This window comes from Corvus cornix, chromosome Z (assembly GCF_000738735.6).
Source record: "Corvus cornix cornix isolate S_Up_H32 chromosome Z, ASM73873v5, whole genome shotgun sequence".
NCBI lineage: Eukaryota > Metazoa > Chordata > Aves > Passeriformes > Corvidae > Corvus > Corvus cornix.
Window position 1 is genome coordinate 30698170 of NC_046357.1, and position 27047 is coordinate 30725216.

Below are 27047 nucleotides of genomic sequence, written 5' to 3' on the forward strand. Positions count from 1 at the left end.
AACAGTCTTGAAAATGCTTTATTGAACCGTGTGTCTTATTGTAATGTGCAGAAGATGTGTTTGAAAAACTACAGCTTGAAAAATTTTTGAAAGTCTTCAACAATCAATAAAAAAGTCCCTACTGGGGGTAACTCTCAGGATAACCAGAGGCTGCATGTAAAGTTTTCTGTTGCAGAGACTAAAAAAAAAAAAAACCAAAAACCCAACCAAAGCTCGTGCTGCTCTACATGAAAACAATCAAGATTTGATGATTTAAAAAAAAAAAAAAAAAAAAGAGGAAGGAAGGAACTTAAACTTCAGTCAATGGGGTAGCTTTTTCCTGCTGTTATTTTGGATTAGCATACATGTCACAGTTCTGCTGAGAACACCACGTGGTGTCCAAGTCTGTATGTTTACTCTACAGTGCTGCTGAGATGAGAGGATACAGAGAAAGAGAGAGGCCGTGAGGTGAAAGATCTGGAAAGACATCATTATGATATAAGCCTAGTTTAGATTTTCATCAGAAGCTGTGTGCACTTTTGTTTTTATAATCTAACTTTACATTCAAAAAACCGACCAAAAAAAAAAAAGGAAAAAAAAGGGAAAAAAAAAAGAAAGAAAACCAAAATCAAGTCCGAACATACCCCTTCTGCCCTTGCTTTGGGGCTATTATAAATTTCTATGCACAAGAACACCATACTCTTTTTTTTTTTCCAAACCAGTAGGATTAACAGTATAGGCATGTAGGTGGCATGATTCAACTAAAAGGCTTTTTTCCAACTTTTATACTGGGGAAAACAACCAAAAGAAACAATAAATAAAAGGTGCTGAAGTTAGCATTAAGAATTTCTTGTAATATACTGACAATCTGGGAATCCAAATCCTCAAGCTCTCCTGATACTGTCAGGTCTCTGCACACTATGAAGCAAATACATAAATAAACTATGATTGAGGCTGTGAAAGGCTTTTTAAACTAAGACAATAGGATCCAGGTTAACTTTTTTTTTTTTTAAGAAACACAGTGAATATATGAATTGTCTACACCTGAATAAAACATATTTAACAATTAAAAAATTTTAACAACCACAACAAAGGAAAACTTTAAACGAAAGTGAACATCATTTGATTTTAGGGCACACAAAAGTCCCTTGCAGTAGCTTCCAGCAGTGGCCTTACTGCTGTGTCTCCTACAGATGCGTAAAATGAAGTTTAACTCCACATTGCGGTGACAGCTGAGAGGGCAACATAATGGTCACATACAGCAAAATGCCACACCCTGGTCACAACAATGTATCTCACTGCAGAGTTTTCATCCTGTGCAGGAACAGCACATGAAGATGTCATTCTGTCATATATTATTAAAAAGCTACTCTGTGGCCACAAACTGCTACTCAGCACTAACCTTTTTCATCATGTAACCTTTGAATAATGGGAAAGCTTTGTGTTTTATAGTTTTACTCCTTGTATTTAAGTTTTTAAATGACAAGGTCACTAAAACTCATGCACGCTGCAAAAAACGTCATGCAGTAGTTAAGGTAAACCATCCAAGCAGTTTTTATTCATTAATATTCATAAATACACACAGCAGCTTCATTAGAGATTTTTCATTTTTTTTTCCTCTTCAGTTTGAATGTGGAGTATTAGGAGAGCCTTTTGCATGTCAAGGTACAGGACACAGAGCCTTCTGCTCTGCACTGCAACCTACATTTACCTGCTAGAAGTAAAAATTAGTTAAGTGGAAATGATTATCATATATATCTTTTCTCTCTTTCTTTTGAATGTACACAATGTAACAAGAGTGACAGACCTGAAATTACAATCACCAAAACAAACCCAAGATAGTTGTTGTCCACTTTCATTGGCAAATACAGCACAGAGGACATTGTCTGCAAAGTGGGATGTCATCAAAGAGGAGGTGGAGGAGGCTCATTTCCTTTATTACTCTCTTTTAAATTTAGGTTTTCTAAAGCAACATCTAGAGGCATAATATCTACACAGCCCATAGCACCAAAATCTGCAATCTCCCCCCGCTCATCCTCATCTGAGGAGGAACTTTCTTCCTGCATCAAGGTGGACAGTAGAAGCTCCTGAACAAACAGGCTGCAGTCTGCCCGTTCACTCTCCATTGACTGACGCTCTGCTTCCGACATCTTCGGATCATTCAACCTGTGCAGCAGCAAGGGAAGAGAAGACAGGAAGTTGCTGAAAGCCCATTTATTTCACTGATACACCACCAACAGGCTGAGATGTGCTCAGAAACTGCTCCTTAGGAGAGTCCTGCCTGCCCTTCAACACGTCCAGCACCTCAGTACAACACGCATGCATTTAACAACCTACCCCTTCCCAGCTGCTGCAGCAGCATTCACAGTGGAGCCCAAAGCTAGAGGAACATCAAAAACTGTTCATGAGGTTTCCTGCTATTCACGAGTCTTTTAGGGTGGGCTGGTGCCATTTCCTGGACATGCAATTATATGCCTCCCTTGTTTCCACATCAACTTCTAAGTTCACACTGGCCACAAAACACATCATTGCATGTATAAAGCCTGTGTACGGATTACTGAATGTAATTCCATTTCTCCTAGGGCACATGCATGCCCTAACAGTGGCAAGGAAATTGCTCACTCCAACTCTGAAAGTCACAGGCTGTGACTCTTGTGGGTGCTTTGATTAAGGTTCTCAAGTGAGCTTCTAACTGAAAGATGTCACATGGCATTATTTTGAACTAAGACAAAAAATCCATCCGACTCACATTCAGGCACAGGAGCTGTTAAAACTACCACACTCTTTCACAATACCAGACAAATGAAAGTATGCTTGTGGAGGGTGTGACAGAGAAGATGTGGAAAACATTTGTATTTCAGATCAGTAGTCCATGTTCTAGAACTGGAATGACACAGGAGGTGGAATCCTCTTTCAAATAACTCTGGGGTCTAAGTATAATTTCTAAACTAGGTAAGTATTCTGTTAATGAATGCCAACCTAGGCACGTGCCTGACTCCAAACACATAAGCTTCATCAAGCTCTGTATCTCTACTAGAACTAAGGTGAACAGGAATTGTAAGAGGTAAATACAAGTAAATACACTGAACAAGTTACCTTGTCAGAAGGAACTGGGAATTCTGGATAGTCTGCTGACTGTTTTCTGTGTTAGATGTGTTGGTTGTTGTTGTAGATTGTGTCATAGTGGTGTTGACATTGATCGTGTTGGTGCGTCTGGTTGCATTGCGTGCAGTCTCCAGTTGCTGTCTTGCTGCCTGTGCATGTTGTCGTTCCAACTGCAGTTGCATCTGCAGCTGCTGTAACTGAGAAGCAGAAGGGCCAGAGGAGTTGAGCTGTCCTCCTGCAGAACGCCTCACACCTGATAGCTGGGATAAAAGCTCTGCCAGAGAACAGAAAGCATCTATGACTTAAGATCTTAAATAAGCATTACACAGCAGAATAAATACACCCTGAATTCCATTTTTCTCAACTAACATCAAAACCCAACAATGCTCACAGAAGACTATGAAGAATAATGCCTATGAAGATTAAGACTAATTTATGCAGACTTAGTGCAAGTAACAAGTCAAAGTTTAATGCCTTGACAATGACAGGAGAGCCAATCTACACGTAATCGCTGGCAAAAGACGTCCTCTGCAGCAATTCTGAAACTTCAAGTCAAAATAGCCACTGACTAAGAAACTTCTTTATTTTGGCTTTGGATGGTGACTTTTTTTTCCCTTTCAACAAGTGTTCCCTCAAAAAACAAACTACATCCTCCCAGGTATCCCAGAGGGAAGCTGTGCTGCAGCAAAGAGAGAAATACTGTACCATTGCTTCAAACATTTACTAAAAGAAATTTATTTAAGAAAACATATTAAATCACTGCTTCACAAAATGCTTCAAAAGCATTTTGTATGAATTCTTATTTCTGCCACAAGCATGGAGACCTAGTGATTAAAACCTCCCTCTGTTTTTAAGTCTTCCAATTCAGAAGGATGGAATGCTCCTTGCAAGTTTTATTCACAAAGGTTTTTTAGAAATAAGTATTAGCAGCAAATTACTGCTCAGTGCATTACTGCAGAATCTATTCTATGCCCTGTGCAGAAGGTACTTGTCACCTCAGACACCTGCCACAGTTGATGCAATGGCAGAGGAAGCAGGGGACAATCCTGCTCCTGCCCCTCTCCTCTGCATTACAAAGTTACTATATAGGTCATGACAATTTTTCTTCCATCGCATTAATGAAATGTAATTCTAAAGCAAGCTGTTTTTGAAGGAATAAAGTAAAATATGGACTAGAGTGGCTGAGTAATTTTCACCAACACTGACAGTAGCACCAAAATTAAGTAAATTTTAATTACTAGAGAATGCCACAGGGAGGAAAAAAAAGTTAAGAAAAGTAACTGATGCTATAAACTTTAAACAGGAAAATTACTGTGGTGTTTCCTATTTATTACTCCAGTAAAAAGGCAGGCACGATAAACTCACAGGCAAGATTAAGATATATTTATTCTCACTGTAAGCTGAAGCTTAGAGTACAGGGAAGCAGGTGTGAACTCAAGACAGTCCTGGAACAAGGCAGACACCAAGCTCAGTGTGCTCTAAATGCAGAAACACAGCTTCCACCAAAAGAGAATAGATGCAGAAGAATGACATTTTATCCCACATTTAATGCTGCTAAGTGGGAAGGTCCCGAGAGGCTGAAAACAAACTTCAGCAGTCACTTCACATTGTAACTGAGCTGAAGTAGCTGCCCTGGGAAAAGAAAGAGGATGTCTTGCACTGGAAGCTTCAAGAACATCCTCCCTCTTTGAACAAACTCACCTGTGACCTCACTGAACTTGTTTCCTTCTCTTGACGGGCTACTTCTTCACAGCTAATTTAATGAGTTACATCAAGTCACACCAGGCCAGCAGAGCACCAGAGGCAGCAGAAGGCGGGCAAAGGGGACCATGATTAAGGAAGGCAGTGGATCCACAGCTCCCCTTTTAGGGACAATGCCTCATTAAGACAGCTGCTGGCTACCTGCCCCTGAAGAAGTTACACCCTGATAGTAGCAAGCTCCAGTTTGAGCACTGTGTCTCCTTTGCATTATAAGCAAAGATGGATTTGTGGCAGACATTCTGAGGTTTCCCTGTAACATTCTGGTATGGTGGAAGACCATAACATTAACATGTTTAGATTTCCCCATAGGCAAAGCTATATTTGTTCTCAGAATTGTCTTCACTCTCTAGTTTTTCTTCCTTGTAAAAAAAAGTTATTTTCACATGAAAGCTAAAAATAGAACAAACAAGTCATTTCTGGGAATCCTAAAGACACAGCCTAATTACTTTCTGATGTTGACAGTAAGAACACCCTTCCCCTCTTCACCTGTGCTGTGGGATGCTGTGCCTGTAGTGCAGCTTCACAGCGACATAGAGCAGGGCAACTACTGTCATTTTGCACTTTCCTTCCCCTGTGGAAGGAGGACAGTGGGGTAAAATTTGTGGTTACAGCTCTTACCAGCTATAGGATCCATGGCTTCTCTATTGCTTGGAGAATACGAACTCTGAGAAGACGAAAGCCCACCAGGGGAACTGGTAGTAAAGTGCATGTTTGATCTACGAGCACGGGGGCCTCCCAAACCGCGGCCTGGGTGGAACATCCTACGTACATGCCGAACACCACTGGATTCATCGTAGTCAAGAAGTTAAGAAAACAGAACTGTTTGGCATTGAGTCTTAAATAACCATTAAAGGACATTTGATGGGTGAAATATGCAGGTGTACTGTTCTTGATTCATGAAGTAATGACCTAACTTTTGAAGCAGAGCTAAGGTACACTGTGGCTATGCTGTAGGTCAGACTTACTGATCTGGTAACATTTTTTTTTTAATGAAAACCCACACAAATGCATTTTCAGCCAAGCTTACTGCTGAGACAGGGATTTCAATTCTCCCTTCCCACTTCTTACATTAAGCATCAAAAATAATTAAAAAGTTAACTACAATTCTGATCAGGAAAATTACCGAATTCCTTTTGACTTCTGTACTTCATGCTTTTATCCAAGAAATTTCATCACTTCATTCTTTAGGAAACTGCAGGTTTCTGGAATATTCAGCACATCCATCACACCCCTTTGTTTCACCTTTTTTCTTACAGCGAAAGAAATATCACTAATTCAAGTTATGACAATGATGCTTTTCATTTTCCCTTTTCCCCACTTCCCCCTATCAGATGCTTGTATTTTGTGTCACACTTTTATAGGTTCTCATATAAATTTTGAGGTAATCAACAAATTATTTAAAGATTATTTTTGTCATAAAGTTGTTAACATTCATTCCTCCAAGACAGTCCAGACAAGGCTTCTTCTTAAAAATTACTAGCATGACTCACTTGTGAAAAATGAAATAGCATAGGCTTTACTATTTTATTTTAGTGTTACTAGAATTCAGCTTAGATCTCCATCTCCCATTTTTAAATTTTTATAATAGTATGGTTACCACTCATATGGTACCAATTTCTGTGCAAGGGTAGTGTCCAATGTACTTTTCATAAATCACAGTTATGAGGCAGAGCCTCATGATGTCACAGAGGTCAAGAGCTTAAGACTGAAAGGAATGACTTGACTTCTCATGGGAAGAGAGAGCTTCTGGCCAGTACAAGATGACTTAACAGAACGTTTGCTTCTTTCAAAACTGTTGGTTATGCTACAGAGTAAAACTTACCATCTAGGGTGCAAGAGGAAAACCTCACCGGCACAGAACACGCTTTGCTTAGTACAGAGTGTCTTGCACTTCTGGATGTGCCAATTTTGGATGCTACTGGAGATGAGTTGCTAAATTAGATGGACTATAGAATCTATGTAGTTTGGCAAGCTTTTAATAATTAAACATGTTAGAACAGGATATTATCTGAGGATTTTTCAAGCACAGGACTCTAGGGTAACTCTCCCAACTGCAGCTTTTGAAGTGGTTTGAGATAAAAGTCATTCTTCAAATACCAGCTAAGCATGCACTTGAGTCCTACCAGCTATGCTGAAGTAAGAAAAGACTCTGCAAACCTTACCTTGTGACAAACATTTAAACTGAATAGTCATGTGAGAACTACTTGCATGATTAACACTGAAAAGATGTATTTAATGAATTTTCAGGTATTTTCCTGCTAAAGAAAGAAACTGGGTTTTAAAGAGCTGTCCACAGACTGTAGGAATAAATGACACACCTTGCAATAGCTGCACAAGGTTTGTAGTAAGAAACACATGCAGTGTTTTGGGACAACTCTAGGAAAGAACAAAAACCAAAATTAACCAAATATGTCTAATTAATAGCTGGTGGATAAGACCACCTCTCAGAACTGTAGCAGATCCAACAATAAATGTTTACCTCAAACTGCAAAATAAATTTTCACTCTAGAAAAAGTACAAGCCAAGAGCCTCCTCTATCTCCTTTTTGTACATGAAAGCAATTACAGGGCCTGGAGAGTTGTTCTGTACAGCTTCAACTTCATATACAGCAATATAATTGTATATCAGAGAGCAGCTTTCTAACAGCTTCCTGTTAGAGTCCGATGGTTCTTATTTCCTACACTGCCAGACCCTGAGTGAAAAAGGGCATATTTGCTTCCTTTTTTCCTGCTTTAGACCTGCCTATTGCTAGATATGATGTAGAGACCAATGTCAAACAGACACTTCAAGATACTTCTTACCAGGTTTTAGAAATTTGACAACTCTGGACACCAACACAATAGAGTACAAGTAGAAAATTCTACATGTGTTATCTTTAACCATGGGCATTGTATTCCCAAAATATATCCATTTTGGGATGACTGATACTGAAACCTTACTCTGTATTTGAAAAAAAGGTTGTCTTTTCTAGCTCAAACATTCCCTAATTAAAAGTCATCTGGTGGCATCTCTGGTACTAGGGAGGAAAAAATGCAGCCGTAGCCTGAATTCTAATCAATTATCTCGTGTATTTCAGTAGGAAATTAATTTTACTCTGTAGCTGGAAAAATTTAAACTTCCTGCCTTAACAGAGCAGTTAAGTCAATGTTGGAAGCCCACAGTTTGAATTCTGGTACACTGCTATGTAGTTATGTAATTCTTGCTAGAAAAAGCCTAATTAGGCAGGTGCTATGAAAATCTCACAGCTGGTACAATGAGCAGAACTAAGACGATACAAGAGAAACTGCTCAAACTACATCAGCCATCAAGCAACATTTCAGAGCTGTCCAAAAGCCAGGAAAGATCTGGTGGTCTGGAAGTCACTCTCCCCTCATCAATCTTATCCCACCTCCTCCAGAAAGGGAGGATGGCATGACTCCTGGCCACTGGGGATGCCTGTGATCAAGCTCTCATAACCAGAGCCACAGTATTCAGCACCCTGCTCCTCCTGAGTGCTGAGAGCTCTACTCCTGTCTGTGAGAGAGCAAAGTACAGGCAACTGCCTTCGTCTGACTTTGCACTGATTTTTGCATCAGTTTTTCCATCATTCACCTTTCACAGTTTAAATCTATATCCAAACTCCTTTACCTGATCCAATTATTGCACAGTAATTAACCTGCACATTTAGTCAGTCCTGACCCTAAACCATGTTAATACTGACAAACTTAAATGCAATCAAACACAATCATAACTGAAGTGGAGCCATCACCTCAAATGCTGTTTCCCTTCTATTAGTGTAATCAATTCTGTTTGATAGGGCTTGGATTTTTTTTTAAATTCAACTGCTTGCGCTTACATTATTCCTTTTTCCTTTTTAAAAATCCCTGAACAAAAAAGCCACTATCAAACTTATAATGCAGTCTTTTTTTCTGTCTATTTAAATGAGGAAAAATGGAATAATCTAGAGATTCCTTACTGTAGGGATGCTACATAGCTTGCATGTCATTAAATAAAAGCCCAAACCAAAAGATATTTTATCAGTTAATTTCAGGGAGGAAAAAAAATTTCAAAGAAGGAGACAAATATTCCTATAACAAGGATGAAAAAACCCAACAGTTCCAGCTCTTCAGCCATCAAGCACAGATAAATGTCCGTAACTGGCTGCTAAGGTAACTGAAGGACATGATCTTATTTCCCAGAAAATCTGAAGGTTTTCTGAGCTGTATTACAAAATGTCAGTAACACAACAAGATTACTTATTAAAAGATTGTGTTGAAAGTAGTTAAGCAAGTTTACAATTCAAGCAGCTATGCCTGAATCATCTAAGTCATAAATATATACAAGCACTGAATCTTGATACATATAAAACAGCACCAAGAGTAATGATGAGGCAGGATAAAACACAATGCAAGTAGAAAAAACCTCTGTCAAAATTCTGTAAATGTTTCTGCTGTTAGAGCACAAAACACTCTCAAGTATACCTACAAGTCTGTGCACAGTCTGATAACCACACTTTTTTAAACTAGCAGATGAACCTTCTTATTTTTGACATACATATCTTTAGCAACCTAAGTTCCAGGAAATCCAGAATATGACCCTTTGACTATAAAAATCAAACCAAGTCACCATGACTACTAGGTGAAACAGTCTAGCCCCTTTGCTTCAAATTGGAAAGGATATTAAATCTCTAGGAGCTCTGTGTTCCAGTGTAAGATGAGCTGCAAAGTCATCTGTTACGTGATTCGGATCCCCTCCAGGTAATGCTGCACATATTGGACAAATCTGAAATGACAAAGCAAGGAAAAAACCCAACTTTATAAATATTACAAGAAATAGAACTTGTATCGAATCAGTCATTAGACACTGGCTCTTATGCTCTAAAATCACATTTTGGCATTCACAAACACCTGAATATCAACATACTCAAAAAACTCAGAAAAATTACTGAAGTGCAGACATTAATTTGGCCACCTTTTACTTTATGAATTTCAGAATACTATGAAAACCAGAGCTAGGATTCTCAAATTCAATTTGCAATGTCTTGAAAATTAGTATTTGCATGCCAGTTCTGCCCCAGTCAATCAAGTCTAATCATACAGGAATGTTATTTGCCTCCTTGACATTCATCGCAGCAAAGGAATCAGAATGAAACGGCCCTATTTGCTAAGTATCAAGCTGAGACCACACCACCCAGGAAGTGCAGACTTGGCAGAGAAGGGGTAATCTCCATACCCCTCCACAACAGTATTTTGAGAGAAGGTACTGAGGTCTCTCTTTGATTTTGTTTGGTTCCCTCCCCCCCCTCCCCCCCGCCCCGCTTAATGGTTTTTGGTTGTTTTTTAAACCAAAATACAGTTAACTAAGCAGGCAAACATTACCACTACTATTACCATAATTATGACTTGTTCTTTGAATGACTCTACAAATGGCATCTTCCATTTTTATTTCATTTTTCATGTGTATACTTAAGCCGATGAATGTAGATGTCAAAAGACCACAAGCATTAAGAACACTTGTATAAAAGAACACACATCTGTTGGACTCTCATGGAGGTGAGAACAAGGTCTTGAAGTTTACTATAAAATCTCAGCTGCTTTTGACAGGAGCTGCTGCATCTAATTCCACTTTAATTTTAGTGATCAGTTCTGAAAAGAAAACCAGGCATTTTAAAAGCTTTTTGCTACAACTCCTTCCCTTGTATTTTTAATGTTCAGCATTTCTCTCCACAGATTTTTCACCTCTACAGAAGCCAAACAAGTGCACTACAGGGTACATCTTATTACAGCATAATATAACGAATACTCAGCTATGCCAACATATCATATAGCTATCCTGTAGGGATATAGGAATGGATGTGTATTGGACAGATGGTTCTGAATTCCCTAAACTTCATTACAGCTGCTTAATCTTCTAACAGAAGAGTACACAACACTTTCAAAGCAATCTTCTTTTATTTAAGCTACTCTGAGGAAGCAGAAACCCAATGTAAGAAGAACAACCCACTCCTGGAAAGCAGGAAAGCATCAGAAAATTCTTTGTTAACATGACAAAGGTGTAATTAACTGCCCGTATTTGTGAATATACTCAATCCTCAGGAAAATACCAGCTAAGAAAAGGTTATAATGAATAGTGAGTAAGAAGGAACTGAAGTACCCCAACCCAAATTCAAAGTATCAACTAAACTTTCAAGAACTATTGACTAAGGAAAGTTATTCCAGCACTGTTACACACGAACAGCAACTTAGTTAAGCATAAGCTCTGACAGAATCACAAACAACAAAGATTGCTGGATCACTTATTAAGCATGACACAGCTAAAAATCATTATTAATTATAACATGCATGAACAATCGGTGCAGATGAAAGGCAAATATTGTCAGAATTTTCTCTTAAATTTATGAGCATTTGTATTAGGAAATCACCATGCAACCCTGAACGATGACTTTAAAGGCCTAAGCCAATCCAACTCATACAACCCTGCCAGTTTCCAGAACTGTGCATGTATTATCACAACTTCCCCATTTACATACAAAGTAACCACCTTAAGTGACAGCACTTCTGTAAGTGACAGCACTTCTGTAACCTCAACAAGAGTCACTGGGAGAACAGGGACACTGAGACTGTCTCAGATTGTCCATTTCATTACTGCAGAAAAAGCTCTCCCCAGTTTTATCCTCTAAGTATCAACAACCTAGTGCTTACAATTCATGTACCAAGAGGCCTAGTTACTGTCTTCCCAAAAGTGAGAAAGCTTTTGCAGTGCAATATAATAGCAGAAAATTTGAATCTTTGTTCTGAAACAAGACTGAAGAGATGGTATTCGATGAAGTCTCCTAAATATTTTTTCATTTACAATGCTAGCAAGACTTCTAATTGAACACTAAATTTCATCTGGGCCAGTCCAACTAACCTGAACCCCCAACACCAACAAAAACAATCATCATACTGATTCCCAGACTCCTCTGCCTTACAACTCTAACCACTGTCCCTGGACATTATATGGGTGAAGAAATACTGGTTCTTTAGAAGAGGAAGGGGGCTCTTTCAACAGGAAGGGTGGCTTGCTCTTTAAGTGAGAGAGCAGCTGGGGTGCATTAAAAGTGCTGTCTGGATGGAAGATGACCTGATGGAGACCTTACATGTTGGAGTTAAAAAGAGAACAGGCAAAGGTGATGTTATAGGGGTTGTCTACTACAGGCCACCTGACCAGGAGGAAGAAACAGATCAGGCCCTCTAGCGACATAGAGCAGCTGCCTCACACTTGCAGGACCTGATCCTCATGGAGGTCTTCAACCACCCCAGAATCTGTTGGAAGGACAACACAGTGTGACTGCAATCCAGGAGGCTCCTGGAGTGCACTCGGGGTTTCTCCAAGTGATAAAGGAACACACAAGGAAAGGTGCTAGATGGGACTTCATAATTACCAACAAGGAGGATATCAGTCAGGATGTGAAGGTCAAAGAAAGCCTTGGCTGCAGTGACCTTGACATGGTGCAGTTCGAGATCCTGAGGGCAGGGAAGAAGATGAAAAACAAGCTCATGACCCTGGACCTCAGCAAAGCATACTCTGGCCTCAAAATAACTGCTTGGAGGAGTCCCATGGTGTAAGAACCTGGAGAGTAAAGGGGCCCCGAGAAAGCCTATTAATATTGAAAGACCACTCCCCTCCAAACTCAAGAGTTCTCCATCCCAATGAACACGAAGTCACGCAAAAATGCCAGGAGGCCTACATAAATGATCAAGACACTTTCGGACAAACTCAAACACAAAAAACCCCCCCATACAGAGGTTACCCTCCTAGGGTAGCCCTCGAGGGATACATAAGCATTATCTGAGCATCACAGGGCAATGTAAGCAAAGCTAAAGCCTAAATGGAACTGTGTCAGGCAATTAGTATCCAAGGTAACAAGAAGGGCTTCTAGAAGTGCAGACAAAATAAAAAGATAACCAGGGAAAATGCGAGCCCATTGCTCAAAAGATGTGAGGCCTAGTTACACAGGACACAGAAGAAGCTGAAGTACCAAGTGCCTCCTTTGCTAGTCTTTACTGGCAAGACTGGTCTTTTGCCACTCCAGGCCCCACAGAGCAGGGAGAAAGTCTGGAGCAGTGAAGACATTCCCCTGCTGGAAGAGGACTACTCTGCAGAATACTTATGTGAACTGGAATACTTAAATCCACAGGCTGTGATGGTGTGATGCACCAAGAGGTGCTGAGGGAGCTGGCAGATGCCATTGTGAGGCTCCCTCCTCTCAATCTTTTAACAATAATGGTGACTGCGCGAGATGCCTGAGGACTGGAGTAAAGCAAATTTCACTCCCATCTTAAAGACAGGCAAGTAAGAGGAGGACCTAGGGAACTACAGGCTGGTCATCTTGCTTTGATCCCTGGGCAAGTGAGGAAGCTATTGTTAACCACTTTCAGACACATGAAAAGACAAGAAAATAATCAATAGTAGTCAGCACTGGCTTCACAAAGGGGAAGGCATGCTTGATATACTTCAATGCTGAAGTGTCTGGCCTGGTAGATGACTGAAGAGTAGGGGAAACTTCCTACCTGGACCTCAAGTAAGACCACTGACACTGCCTCTCACAGGATTCTCAAAGAGAAGTTGTTGATGCTCAGGCTGGATAAGTAGAGAGTGTGTCTCAACAGCTGGGCTCAGAGGGTGGTGATTAGTGGGAATTCCGCTGATTACACAAAACTATGAGGAGTGGCTGATACACCAGGGAGCTGTGTGGCCCTTTGGAGAGACCTTAAAAAACTGAAGAAATGGGACAACAGGAACCTTATGAAGGGGAAGTACAAAGTCCTGCACCTGGGCAGGCACAACCCCAGGAACCAGCACACACTGGAGGCCAGTCATATGGAACACAGCTTTGCAGCAAAGAACCTGGGGTCCGGGTGGACCACAAGACAGCAGTGTGCTCTTGTGGCAAAGAAAGCCAGTGGTGTTCTGGGCTCCACTGAAGGGAGCTGCCAGCAGGTCAAGGGTTGTGACCCTTCGCCTTCATCCAGCACCAGTGCCCAGTTCCCAGCTCTGCATGTATGAGAGACATGCACGCACTGAAAAGAGCTCAGTAAGAGGACACAAAGATGATTTCAGGAATGGAGGAAAGGCTGACAAAGATGGAACTCTTCAGCCTGGAGAAGGGCAGGCTAATGGGGGATGTATCTTATGAATGTCCATGAATACCTAAAGGGAACTTGAAAGAATGATGGAGCCAAGCAGCGACAGGATGAGAGACCGTGGGCACAAATTCAAACATAGGAGCTTCCTCATAAACATTAGGAAACGCTGAAACATTTCTCACTGTGAGGATCACCAAGCACTGGCACAAGTTAACCAGAGAATTAACTGTGGAGTCACTATTAGTGGAGTCACTATTAAAGAACTGTCTGGACATGGTCCTGAGCAACCAGCTGTATGTGACCCTGCTCAAGATAACCTCCAGAGATCCCTTTCAACCTCATTCAGTCTGTGATTGCTGCCTGCAGATATGTAACATTGTTGTACTTACCAGGGCCTATAAGTGAGAAAAATCAGCAGAAAGTAAACTTCTTATCTGCATCACTCTGAATATAAAAATGGCAAAATTTAACAGACCAAAAATTTTTTTGGCTTATTCCTTGAAAAACTGGGAATGTAAAGTTCCCTTACATCCCTAAAAATACATGTCTAAAACAAAACACATCTTTGGAAGGAGATACTCCAATGACTACAAGCTCAGTAAACATAAATAATTGTTTGAAAGCCTGTAACTACGAACATTTAGAATCGATAGTATTTTCCCTTCACTATCTCAGTAAGGGTACAGTACCCAAACAATTTTATGCGCATGCATACTAAGCATTTATCACAAAAGCCAGATTCAAAACTTAGCACAAACAGTAACAATCGTATTCAAAAAATATTGCCCTTTATCATTGTTTGGAACAATGATACAGCAGTGTTGCAGACTGATGCATAAAAAGGAAAATTTTGTGGGATTTTTTTTTACACATTTAACTCTTTCAGGATTCACCAGAGTAGCAGGTGTCAAGAATCACAAATTTAGGCTTTATGTGCAGAGTTCTGGAAGTCACAACTGCAAACAAGGGCGCCTCAGCTTTAAAAACCCAGGATCTATGGACACTCCGTGTCAGGAACATATCGCTGACATCAGGTGGTCCAAATCAGAATTGCAATACAAAGCCACCAAACAAAATAAAGTCATCCAAATGCAGAACTTTCAGTGGTTGACGCTGTGTGTAAAAGTTGCAAAGTTTAAGAAAAACTCAGAGGACTGTAAAAGTTGCAGTGTGTCACAGAGTTAAATAATTCTACCACAGTGCAACTGATTGTGAAGTAAACCTTTTCACTTCCTGTGTTTTTAAGAAAGATCTTAACACCTTTCCATATCACCTCTTCACCCAAGCTCCTTATTAGGTTTGAAGAGTCATTCATTAACTTTCAAAATTTCTGCGGAAGAAAAGAAAACTAGAGAATTAGAATAGAGAGAACCTATTTATAACTGATTTCTTCACAATATATTAGTGATGAGTAATCCACTTCAAGTATCACTTTCTTCCTCGGGGTCTATGGTAAAACAGTTAACCAGAGAATAGCACCCTCCATGTCATTCTGCTAACCAAGTTTCTTCTCCTCCCAAGGTCAATCAAGATATCAGGAGTTAACATCTCCAATTGAAGTATTTATGTTGAAACTTGTTTAAGAAGTGCATTTAAAACCCCATTTAGTGTCCTACTGGTTATGGATTGGGGGAAACCCCCTGCTTTGACAAGAATAGTTTTAAAACAATTTTAAAATCCCACTGCATAAAAAATAAGAGGTTCATTAAAAATGCTATTAGAAAACACAACAAACTACCTGCATGTCTTCCTCTCTTACAGAAAACCAGCACAGCTGTAAGCTTGCAGAACAATTACATACTAACTGTGAAAAGGGAGACACAGCTAGACAGAATAACCATGAGAACTTTCTAAATTTTGTCTTACAATATAACAATCTCCTATGTTTAGGCGGCCTTTATATCACGACAACAAGCAGAAACTCTAAAAGAAGGAACCAAGCTCATTATATTATGATACCCATAAATCACAGAAGAATTTTGACGTCATTCTCAAACATAGGTACTTAGCACTTAAATGAACACATGCTTCAGGAAAGAACAGGAAGACAATTTTTCAGAAATGAGACTATTTAAAATATATTTCCACCATGAAAGCAAGCTCTGAGGCTCCTTACCACTTCTGTTGATGTTTCTGCATGCTCAGAAGTAACATGTTCTTGAAGAGATGTTTCCGTATAACCCATTTTCCCACAATAAGGACAAGTGAAAGACTGTGGCTGCTCTACAGAGAAAGCTTCCCCACCATAGTACAAGTCTGAAACAGAAAGAGATTAAATAGAGGTTACTTCAAAGAAAGTATCATTATTAATTTTGTTCACATCAACCTCTGTTTACAAATGTACTTCATTATAATCCCTACTAAATTAATCTGTTTTTTCATTGAAATAACTATATTCAGGAGCGGTTCAGTTACTGATAAAAAAATCAGAGACTATACTTCATTTTCACTAGCACATGTAACTTAAGTTTTCTAATATTTACTAGGAAAAAAGACTTCCATCATGATGCTGCTGACACTGCCACACTTCCACTTTTCCACCACTGTTCTTATCCAATATACAGGGTCAACTATGGTATTTTTCAACCATAAGATTTCAACCAGAAGCTGAACTCTTGAAAAGACCTTAAATTTAGATCAAATTTCAGAAGTCCTCAGTGACACCAAATGTCAGTATTTATACCATAGTTGAACCACTGCTTTGCAGTAAATAGTTTTGGAAGTGTCTCAAATATATAACATAAAAGTTTGATAGTGCAAAAGGAATTTGGGTATCTGTTACACACCAGCTGCAACTTTTAGGTGTGTTGAATGTGAGCACTTCTGCATCATTGATGAAAAGTAGGTACCTTTTAGTTGCTAACATAGAAGTTCCCCAAACTTAAGATGAAAATTTATCAAACTATGCAAGGACAGAACGTTATTCTCTCTCATCCTCTGCAGGTATTTTGTATTCTACAGGAAACATGAATAAGCTTCTCACTCACATCAATATAAAAACAAACAAACAAACAAACCAACCCCCCTCTTAAATATCATATTGCCTAAAAACCTCTACCTGTAAAACTCACTGAGAATGAATGAACATATTTTCAAGTAAGGCAACAGTACCAACTCCAACCTCACAGCTGGGCAAAGGGCACAGGGCCACAACTCATCTGAAGAGAGCTGGAAATACATAAGCATGCACATAGAAGTATCTTCTCCTTAGATACACTGTTAGCTCAATCGAGATGTCAAGAATTTTAGCAGCACACATAGTTCTATCACAAAGGGGGGAGGTTTGACAAGGCTGTCAAATCCTGCGTTGTTCCTTGTTTTCAAAGAATACAAAACAAAACATTTATTCACTAATATAATAAAAGTCGGAGGTCTTTGCAGTCTTTTGATTATACCTCTGGCATGTTCTCGCACTCAAACCTCCTTCCACATCTTTCTTGTAATATACATCAAACGTACATGAGAATGCCAAACAAATATGCCTTCCCCTGGGAAAAGAAATATTAAAAAATGTGTAGAAGTTACATATATATCTGGCAAATCCAGATATTTTTCCTTGGTAAATTTATACCTCCCTTCTTTTTTCCTCTTCAACTTTAATCTCTCTGCACCTACTACAAACAAAATCTGTTTTCTAATGTGAAACATAGATCACCAGATAGGTTTTAATTAAAAGGAATATTTAAGTTAAAAAAAAAAAAAAGGTTGGTAATTAAGTGATCTTATGAATCTTTGTGTGTGTTTTGAGCACTGAAGGTAGTGAATGGGTATTTCTCTATCTGTTCTATGTTTTTATCTGGTTTTTTTATGTCTACAAGGACATAAAAAATCCTAAAATTTATGAACAGTCATGTTCTTGACGACCAAGGGGTCGTTTGTTAATGAATTTAATTAAGAATTAGAGGTAACATGGGAAGAAATGAAACACTGTGCCTCCACGGCTGCAGAAGTGAAGGAACCTACAATTGTGCTACTGTTTTCATTTACAAATCTATCAGTTTAGAATGCAATGTGCCCATGACCGAAGAACTATCTCTTCTGACCACAAAGAAATCTCTCAGGTATTAACATTTTGGTTCATTTCAAAGACAAAAGGAGGAGTCCATAATTCTTCAAACTCCTCTGGAACTCTAAAGCCCTCTGTTCAAGATGTCTAGGAAGACAAGGCTACTGAGCAAAAAAGTAAAACCAGATTCAATTGCATCCCTCTAGGATAAGATTCGTGACCCATATGTCTTATCAATTAGGGGAAGAATACAAAGGAGTGGAAAGATCAGAACACTGTCTGATGAGGACCCAACAGTAGTTTATGAAGACAGTTTTCAAGCACAACAGTATTTAGACATTATAGCTTTTCCTTGGTGGGGAAAAAACACCAAGAAACAACCTGAATTAAATGTGAAAATGCAACCAAAAATATCAGCAATTTTGCTTTTTTATCCATCTATAGCTACAAAAGTTAAATGTATACTTAAATCTAACGAGTACACTCTTAAAATTGGTAGGAGGTTAGTGAGAAAACAGAAGTATCACAGAATTCCTTAGATGAAAATCAATCTGTCAAAGAGAGATCTAATTCAGGATTACATTTTCTAACAGCCTGTACTTTTTGTTAAGATATAATTCTTTACAAGGGTACACAGCAGTAAGGAATTTCAGTTTCACTTTTCTTTATATAAATAATGTATAATCAATGTGATATATACATATAGACAAAAATGTTGGTATGACATAACTTGTAGTGTATTTATTTATTTATTTTTTTAATGCTTAAAGAAACCAAATGGTGGCAACACACCACTTAACAAAACAAAGTATGTATGTTCTTGTATTACTTATCAAGCAGCCATACATATTACCCTCAAAGCTGCTCCAGAGCCCTGCTCCAAACAAACTAACGATGCTCACACTTAGCATGATACACATGTAGCAAACACATCTTGTTCTAGTGTGTGAAAAAAACCCCAAACAAACCAAAAAACCCACAAAGTCTCAAGCTGAATTCTGGTGAATCCAGACAATCTCACACCACATATTATTAAGGTACCCATTATTTAATCAGCTCCCTCTGCTTAGGAATTGGGCACAAAAAGTGGCAGGATCTTCTGTCACACAAGCATCTTAGCTGACAAGTGAAGGCACTTCTGAACCAAGGTAGGTTCTGTACTGCAATGAAAGTAACACAATATGATTTTGGCAGAGAACCCTATGAACAATTTGTATTACTTTCTTTTGTCAGTATAGGCACTTTAAAATGATGTGGTAATGGGCAACCCACATGCTTAGACCCTAAAGCATCCTAACAGTTTAAAATGCTTTTTTAGGAAAAAGGAAACTAGGAAATTCGCAGTGAACTTCTCCATTGTCCTGACAAATTGACCTACAAAGAGCACAAAAGTGGCTGCCTGGTAAGCACATTCCTGTTCTTTACAGGCCTATTACAATTCTACTCTTTCACCCCTCTGAAATAAACTAATTGGATTTGTGCTTTGAAGGCCACTTCTCATTACATATGAGACTTCATACTTTATATTAAGCTCTGTCCCTCTTACAGAAGCATATCACTCTTGGTGTGTGTTGAAGCCTTTTTTCCAGTATCTCTTGTGGGGCCTGAGGAACAACAGCACTGCCATTGTTCTGGATCCCGTCTTGCTTCAAAATTAGTACTAGGTCATATGCTGACTCCTGAAAGATAAATATGGCAACCAGATGCTGCAAGAGTGAACATGCACAACCAGAAAACACTAGAGCTTTTAACTTGTCTTCAGTGTTCTCATACTGGCTCCTTTACTAGTCTGACTTACAAGGAAAAAAAATTAAAATGTGTCAAGATGACAACAAAAGCTCCTTCAGGGTACCTGAAAAAGTCCCATCTTCTTGCAGTATATTCTGCAACATTATTACAGTACCTAGGAACTCTAAAAACGGATCCTAACTTTCACAGTGGTAAACAATATATGACTTTTCCTATACTGAAAGGATCATCCATGTGGTCAGCTATCCACCACAAACAATTTGGTTGTAGCTTCAGGCAGAGTACTTAAGTGAACTCCACAGATACCCCCACCTAGACAGTGATGGCCAGAGTGGTGGTGGGATTCAATAGTACAGGCTCCTTTTCATCAGTAGCAGACGGATTTTGGGCAAATGACTCGCTGATCCCCATGTGCACTTTTAAAATCAGAAAAATGACAGTGACTTCCTCTGAAGTGCTTGCATCAGTTTTGTAAGAGAAGGACTACCCACTCTGTTTCCTTTTCCTTGATAAAATACTCATCTTTCACTACCTGTCCGCTTTCCTCCATATCATAAGAAAAACTTTAAGTTTACTGCTTTTAAAATATTTTTGTATCTTTGAAACAAACCTGCCTACAGATAACAGTACTGAAGTTTGTCAACAGCCAAGTACACTACAATTCACACACCTAGCTACACTAACAGCCTTCCAGTTTGTTTTTCTAGTGACATCTTCCTTACTTAAGAAAATCCCCACTCATTGTAATGCCATACATTACAAACACTCTCCTTTCATTTGACTTTCCACATCACCAGGGAGCAACTGAAGACTTCATCAGTTCTGTGCTTGTGCTGGTTTCAGCTGGGATAGAGTTAACTTTCTTCACAGTGTGAAGTACAGGGCTATCTTCTGGATTTGTGTTGAACACAGGGCTGATATTTTTGTTATTGCTGAGCAGGGCTTACGCAGAGCCAAGACCTTTTCTGCTTTTTGCGCTGCTACTCCTACAATGGCGAGGAAGTTGGGGTGCATGGGAGATTGGGAGGAGACACAGCCAGGACAGGTCACCCCAACTGACCAAAGGGACATTCTGGACCATATGACACCACACTCCAGATATAAAGTATATGAAGGCGGGAAGAAGGAGGAATGGGGAACATTTGGAGTCTTGTTGTTTGTCTTCGCAAGTCACCATTAGGCATGATGGGGCCCTGCTCTCCAGAGATGTCTGACCACCTGCCTGCCCGTGGGAAGCACTGAATGAATTCCTTGTTCTGCTTCGCTTGTGTGCACAGTTTTTGCTTTCCCTATTAAACTGCCTTTGTCTCAAGCCAGGAGTTTTCAGCTTTTACCCTTCCAATTCTCTCCCTGATTCCGCTGGTGGGGAGTAAGTAGCTGTGTGGGGCTTGGCTGATGGCTGGGGATAAACCACAACAATACCACTTAGTTGCCCTGAGATTATTTTCTTCTCAGCCATTAATATCTAACCTTAGTGATTTTTAATATCCAGTAATAAAACTATCCTAACAACCCTGAATCAGGTAATTTTAGACTACTTCTACCATTACTGATTTTCTAACTAAACTTAACATTTCTTAGCTCCTAATTTTTTGCATGTTCCTCAAAGTCACATGATCTTCTTGGCCACACAAGGCCCTTTGAAAAGTCACCAATTTCTTTAAGCATCTGTACAATATTGTAAGGTATGTGCCTTTACGTGTATTCTACAGGGAACTTTAAAATCAAAACATTTTAGGAATGATGCCACAGATCCTCCTGAACTCTAAGGAATATGTTATTTTCCAATTTTCCCATTTCATTCTCCACTCTATAAGCTTACAAGGTCAGTAGTAACTAGGTGCCATCAGACTTTGCTGCAGCTCATAATTTGGTGATATTCTTGTTCTGCACAGTTATCAAAACAGGAGTCTTACTGTAGCGCTGAGCTGCAGTATTTTGTTTCCTGATACTAGCTCTGTGGGAGCAATGCTTGGATAGCAAGCCATATTAAATTTATAGACCTTGGTTTTTTATTCCCATTTAGAGAATAAACAGCATAAACACTAAGCAATATAGAAGTTGTCCTTCAAATCCTATTACCCATCTCAACACTTCACTGTGAACCTTCTTCCACCTATCTGTATTCTTCAGGCATACTTAAAATAGTAGAAAATAACCCCTCTGTGTCTCTACAAAATACATACATAAAAGGCATTAAGCCAAAGGTATATGTATCAAAGACTTCCAAAAGAGAAGTACCCAAGTTGCAAGAAACAAAACAAAATTTGTAGTCACTCCTAGTTTCTCATTATAGGCATTAAAAAAAAAGTATAGTTTAGAACAAGTTCTCATTGCAGTACACCAAAATCTTTGACTTATAATATTACTACGTTTCAGTCTTCTTACCCCTGTGATTAGTATTTAGTACTTACAGCAATGCTGTCCTTTTATCCCATGTTTAATGTCAAAAAATAACTGCTGATAACAGGTTAAGAAGTTTCAACTGTGCATTTCAAACAGTGACTTCAATCCCCAATACTGTACACAGAGGAAAAAACAAAAGCCTGACAAGAAACACGTAAGTTAAAACAGGGGCATGTATTTTTGATAATGCACTAAATTATTTCCTTTCAAATCATGGACTCCCATGGCCTGGATTTCTGAAGTCATAATCAGGCAGTCTCAGGGCAAGAGGAGCCCTGAGAATTAAAAGAAAATTGAAGACAATTTCATATAAAGGTTGTTTTAAGAAACTGCATGTTTCTGTATACAGCTATTCTCTAAACTTTAAACCAATAAAGTATAAATTTTACTTCTGTTATAATCAAAAAGGTAGAGAAGTTAGGACTTCATCTTTTGAGAAATCATCATATTTAAAAGATTTAAAAAATGAATATTACAGGTGCAATCACTAGGAAGAAATACTGAAATGCTAGTCCCATGTGTTTGACATCAAAAGAAAATACATGTCCAGGATCAGCAACATCGTAGAGCAGTGGATTGTCACAAAATCATTTCTCACAAGTTACAACCTGTTTCAAGTATGATGCAACAGAAACATCAAACTGGATAGGACACAAGAACAATTATTTATTCTAAATACTGACAAGACTTTACAGTTAGAAATAATTCTGAGACTAGTACATCTACAAAGGAATTCTAAAAAGACTACATGCTAGTCCTTGCTACTAATCTCTCAATGCAGTCCATCACCACCTTTCTTGTACTTGCAGTTTCACGTAAGCCACCAATGAACAACCTTCCTACAAAATGTCACTAGGATTTTTTTTCTGCCTGTAGACCGTGGCACTTTTAACAGTAGTCACTGTTACTAAGTATATTTATTAGTCTGATAATTTGCTGTTATCAGACCAAAATAAAAAAAATCAGAAATACATGTGCAGCGGTTAAAAAAAAAAAAAAAATTCAGCTCTTCTAGAGAAGAAAACATGCCTGCTTATTAGAACACAAGAACTTGGCCCTTATTTTTAGCGCACTAATTGGAGAAGTGATTAATAAGTAGAAACACAAAAATATAGCAACAAATTACAGGAGTTTGAAATTATCACTTACCAAAATCTACTCTTGTTAGTATGCACTGCATTGGATGGTCAGTTGTATGCCTTGTTGTCGTTGCACCACTTTCATAACAAGTTGCACACAGATCGTAATCGTAGCAAATTAAACACTTGTATCGGCGGCCTCGAAAATTTCCTTTTAAACATGCATCACAGCTGACACCTGTAAACAAATAAAATTGCTTTAAGACAGCAACAAATGCACTTATTTTTTATGAGGAAGATTTGTTGCTATTGCCTCTCAGTAACTAAACAGAGCCAACCATGTCTGACATGTGCAGCTGACATGAGACTCGATTTATAATGCATTTGTGTCTTTAAAAGACACTGCTCTCCCAAAATCAGAATCTTGAATTCTTGAAGTAAAGCAGACTCGAGCACCTGAAATAATAACAGGTTAAGTTATAAAAGCTCTTCAGCTCCACCTTCCTACAGACACCTTTACCCCTTAGTATTGACTGGTATTTTAACTATTCAGTCAGGAATTGTGCCACTTTTAAAAGGTAAATTGTATAATGGTTGATCAAGAGGAAAGAAAAACAACAACCAAATCAACCACTGGCAAAAATGTACTAGCTAGCTTTCCAGCCTTTAATTCAACACTTCCTAATATGTTAATTCTGAATAACACCATAGCCATCCCTGACATTTCATGTGCGGTAGAAATTAGGATGTTTTTCTACGTTTTTTTAATTTAGGCTGCATGAGTTCTCTCCATTCTATTTCTCCCTTAAGCTCATGCTTTGCTATGTAAAGTAGCCACACTGCATGTGTGTCTGAGAAAGGCTTTATAGCTTCAAGAAGTTTTCATTTTTCTCTGTATGGTTTCAGTTCTCCCTGGGTTGCCTAGTTAAGTGCAGAAGTGACATTGTCTTGTAATCTGTGAAGGCTAACACAAACATCTTTCAACCGCAGCAGCAAATTAAGGACCTTCACGAAAGAAACCAGTGTGTACAACCAAGGCAGGATTTGGATCAACATCCTCTTTCAGCAACAGTTAAGATTTCTTCTTCACAGTTTGGTAAAAGCACAGACAATTTTAGAGCAAACTGCCAGAACAAGAGTCACATTAGCCATATCTCTATTTTTTAAACCTAGTTGTTCTGGTGTGAGTTACAGAATATTTTTGCTTTTTTTTTTTTTTTTAACTACTCCACTCTATAGCATCTGAACAGAAGCTCTACCACAAGTAATTCAGAAACACATTGATAAGCAATTACTTTTGAATCTCCCCTACTTGTTCCAACAATTGCATCACTGCAGTTAGATGAACAGTGAGCAAAATTATTTTATCACTTTTGCCTTTAGTTTCTTCATCTATCGGGACAGCCTGAAGCACTATTAGCTTCTAAGGTATAATCACGGTGCTTATGTGAATACTGAACCTGTTTTTTATTCACCTCACTGCATATCTATTCTGCAATCATCCCTCTACATGGAACAGCGTATTAGAAGAAAATATCTCCAGAATCTTTGTTAATAGCCGAACTATGTTTCGAGGATGGCCATGTTAGCATCTTCAAAGTTGGTCTGGTTGGCTTAAAAAAGAAAAAATGAAAAAACTGCCTTTCTCACTTAACTTTCTTTTTCCTGAAGTTTCATCCATAAACTCTGAAGGATTTTTAACAATCTGATGATGTGGATGCTGACAGCAGGCTAACTTCTGAGAACACTTGCTTGCTAACTCTGTAAACTGAATTTCACTGCTTCAGTTGGTGTGTTTGCTTTTTTCCTCCCACACAGAGACCCACAAAATTCTACCTATGCAGCACGCAGATCTTCCCAACAATTGATGCTGCACACACAATACTTAGCAGCTACTGGCAGCACTGCAAGTCTTTTTGTTGCCTACTAAACTTTCTAGAAAACAGCTGATTAGCAAGTTAGACGTCACACTGAAATAAGCAAACTAGTTTAACCTAGAATCTGTCAGACACTAACAGCTTTCCAAATGAAGTACTAACCCATGCTTCTCCAGAAAGTAGTACTTTTCCCATTCTTTTCATTTAAGCTCAAAACAACTGATTTAATGCAGATGTAAGACTCTTTGCAACAAACTCCTGTCATGTTTTCTCTCAAACATTTACATCATTCCTACTTGAAGACAGACATTTTTAAGAAGCCCTGATTTACGTGTTTTCTTCACGTCAATACTTCTCCATATTACTCCAATCTGTAACCTCTATATATGATGTGATATTAACTGTGGGGAAATTCAGCCATCAACATAAATCACAAAAATGTCTGTATTTAAAATTTTAGAACATTTGCAGTGAGAATCTACCAGGTCTTCAAATAACAGATGAACTTTGTTACTTATGATCAACTATTAGAACATCTATAATTTGATTCAAACAGAAAAACTAATATTAGCGTAACACATCTCTATGGCTGGTGAAGTCAGACCAAGAGAGTAGCAATGTTCTAGAGACAGCATTCTTTCTGCATCTCTCGAAGTTGGTATTTTACAACAACTACCACATCCTTCCCTTTGAGGAATAGGCTGGCAGCAAGGGATGTATCAGGTTACTCTTATACCCTTTTCTATAGCAGAGAATGAAAACTGCAAAAGGGAAAATTATTAAATCAAAATTTAGGCATTAAACACATGCTTAAATCCCCAGACCTTCCCCTGAATCCAGCAGGATTTATTTTCCAGAAATTGTATTACTGATTTTTCCCTTTTTAAAAGTCTGAACAAAGTCAGGCCTGACAGTTCTTCCTATTCCTCTTCAAGCCTATTACTTGGCTGCCAAAATCTCAACTACCTACCCAACACGTGATCTAGAAAGTAAAATAACCAAGTAATTTCATCCCACCTTATTCTTTCTACTATAACGAAAGCTTTTGATTTGAATCTTTTACACTTTAATCTTTACATCAAGTGAAATTACAAAAGTTCATTCTGCACAAACCTCAAACACTCAAAGATAACATACTTTATTTAGCACAGCCTATCTTTCAGTATGTGTCTATCCAACATTTCCCTGCATTTACTTTACATTTCCAAGTATGGCAGGTATGCTACAGATCCAAGACTATCAGATTAAACAGGATGTATCCACATTAATTACTGGTTTTGAGAAAAATACCCCACAGTCTAAAGACTATGGACCACATGAAAGCAAGGAACAAAAGCACAGAACAAACCAAAAGAGAAGTATGAACAATCTGTGACAACTATTTAAATACACTTCTGACTTGAAAGAACTGTTACTATCGACTTTTAAAAGAATCATAAAATGAAATCCTGTTAACTCCAAATGACTTGCTGTTCAATGAGAACTTCTGATTAACCTTAAGGAAAACATTAGCTTGGAATGGTAAGAGTAAGAAATATCTATTTTAGTTACAAATTACATTACATCACAGATGATTTGGAGGCATCCTCAAATTTTGTTCTATTTTGTTACTGCTACACAAGTACCAACATATACTGCATAACATAGATCTAATGAAAACTTTTCTGCTCCGTGTACAATGCTCTTTTAGTGCAACATTATTCCACCAGAGGACAGCATTGTGCTAAAAGCTTTTGGTTCACCTTCAACTAACAAACACCGGGTTCTGAAAGTTTCTTCAGAAGTATTCCCTTGAAGTATCAACACTCAATCTCTCCAGCTTCACACTTTGAGTGAAGTGAGTCAGGACATACCTAACAGTCCCACCAATAAAGTATGTTTTACCCCTTCAATAGAAAAGTCTTACTACATTTTTATTGAGCCCACAGGTTCTTTTAATCCAGGTCAATTATTTCAGCATTTTACATGTAGCACATTG

The 27047-nt window shown here is 38.6% G+C and overlaps 1 protein-coding gene across 1 annotated transcript in view; it reads right to left on the minus strand.

The window, feature by feature from the left end:
- The window catches only part of KCMF1 (potassium channel modulatory factor 1), a 46369-nt gene continuing 19322 nt past the window's right edge, over positions 1 to 27047 (minus strand). The window contains exons 2-7 of the mRNA XM_039567268.1: positions 23263 to 23430; positions 16069 to 16208; positions 9505 to 9606; positions 5464 to 5638; positions 3076 to 3358; positions 1 to 2145 (exon numbers count right to left, since the gene is read on the minus strand). Coding sequence (XP_039423202.1) covers positions 1884 to 2145; positions 3076 to 3358; positions 5464 to 5638; positions 9505 to 9606; positions 16069 to 16208; positions 23263 to 23430 — 1130 coding nt within the window. The 3' untranslated portion in view covers positions 1 to 1883. The remainder of the gene's footprint in view (positions 2146 to 3075; positions 3359 to 5463; positions 5639 to 9504; positions 9607 to 16068; positions 16209 to 23262; positions 23431 to 27047) is intronic.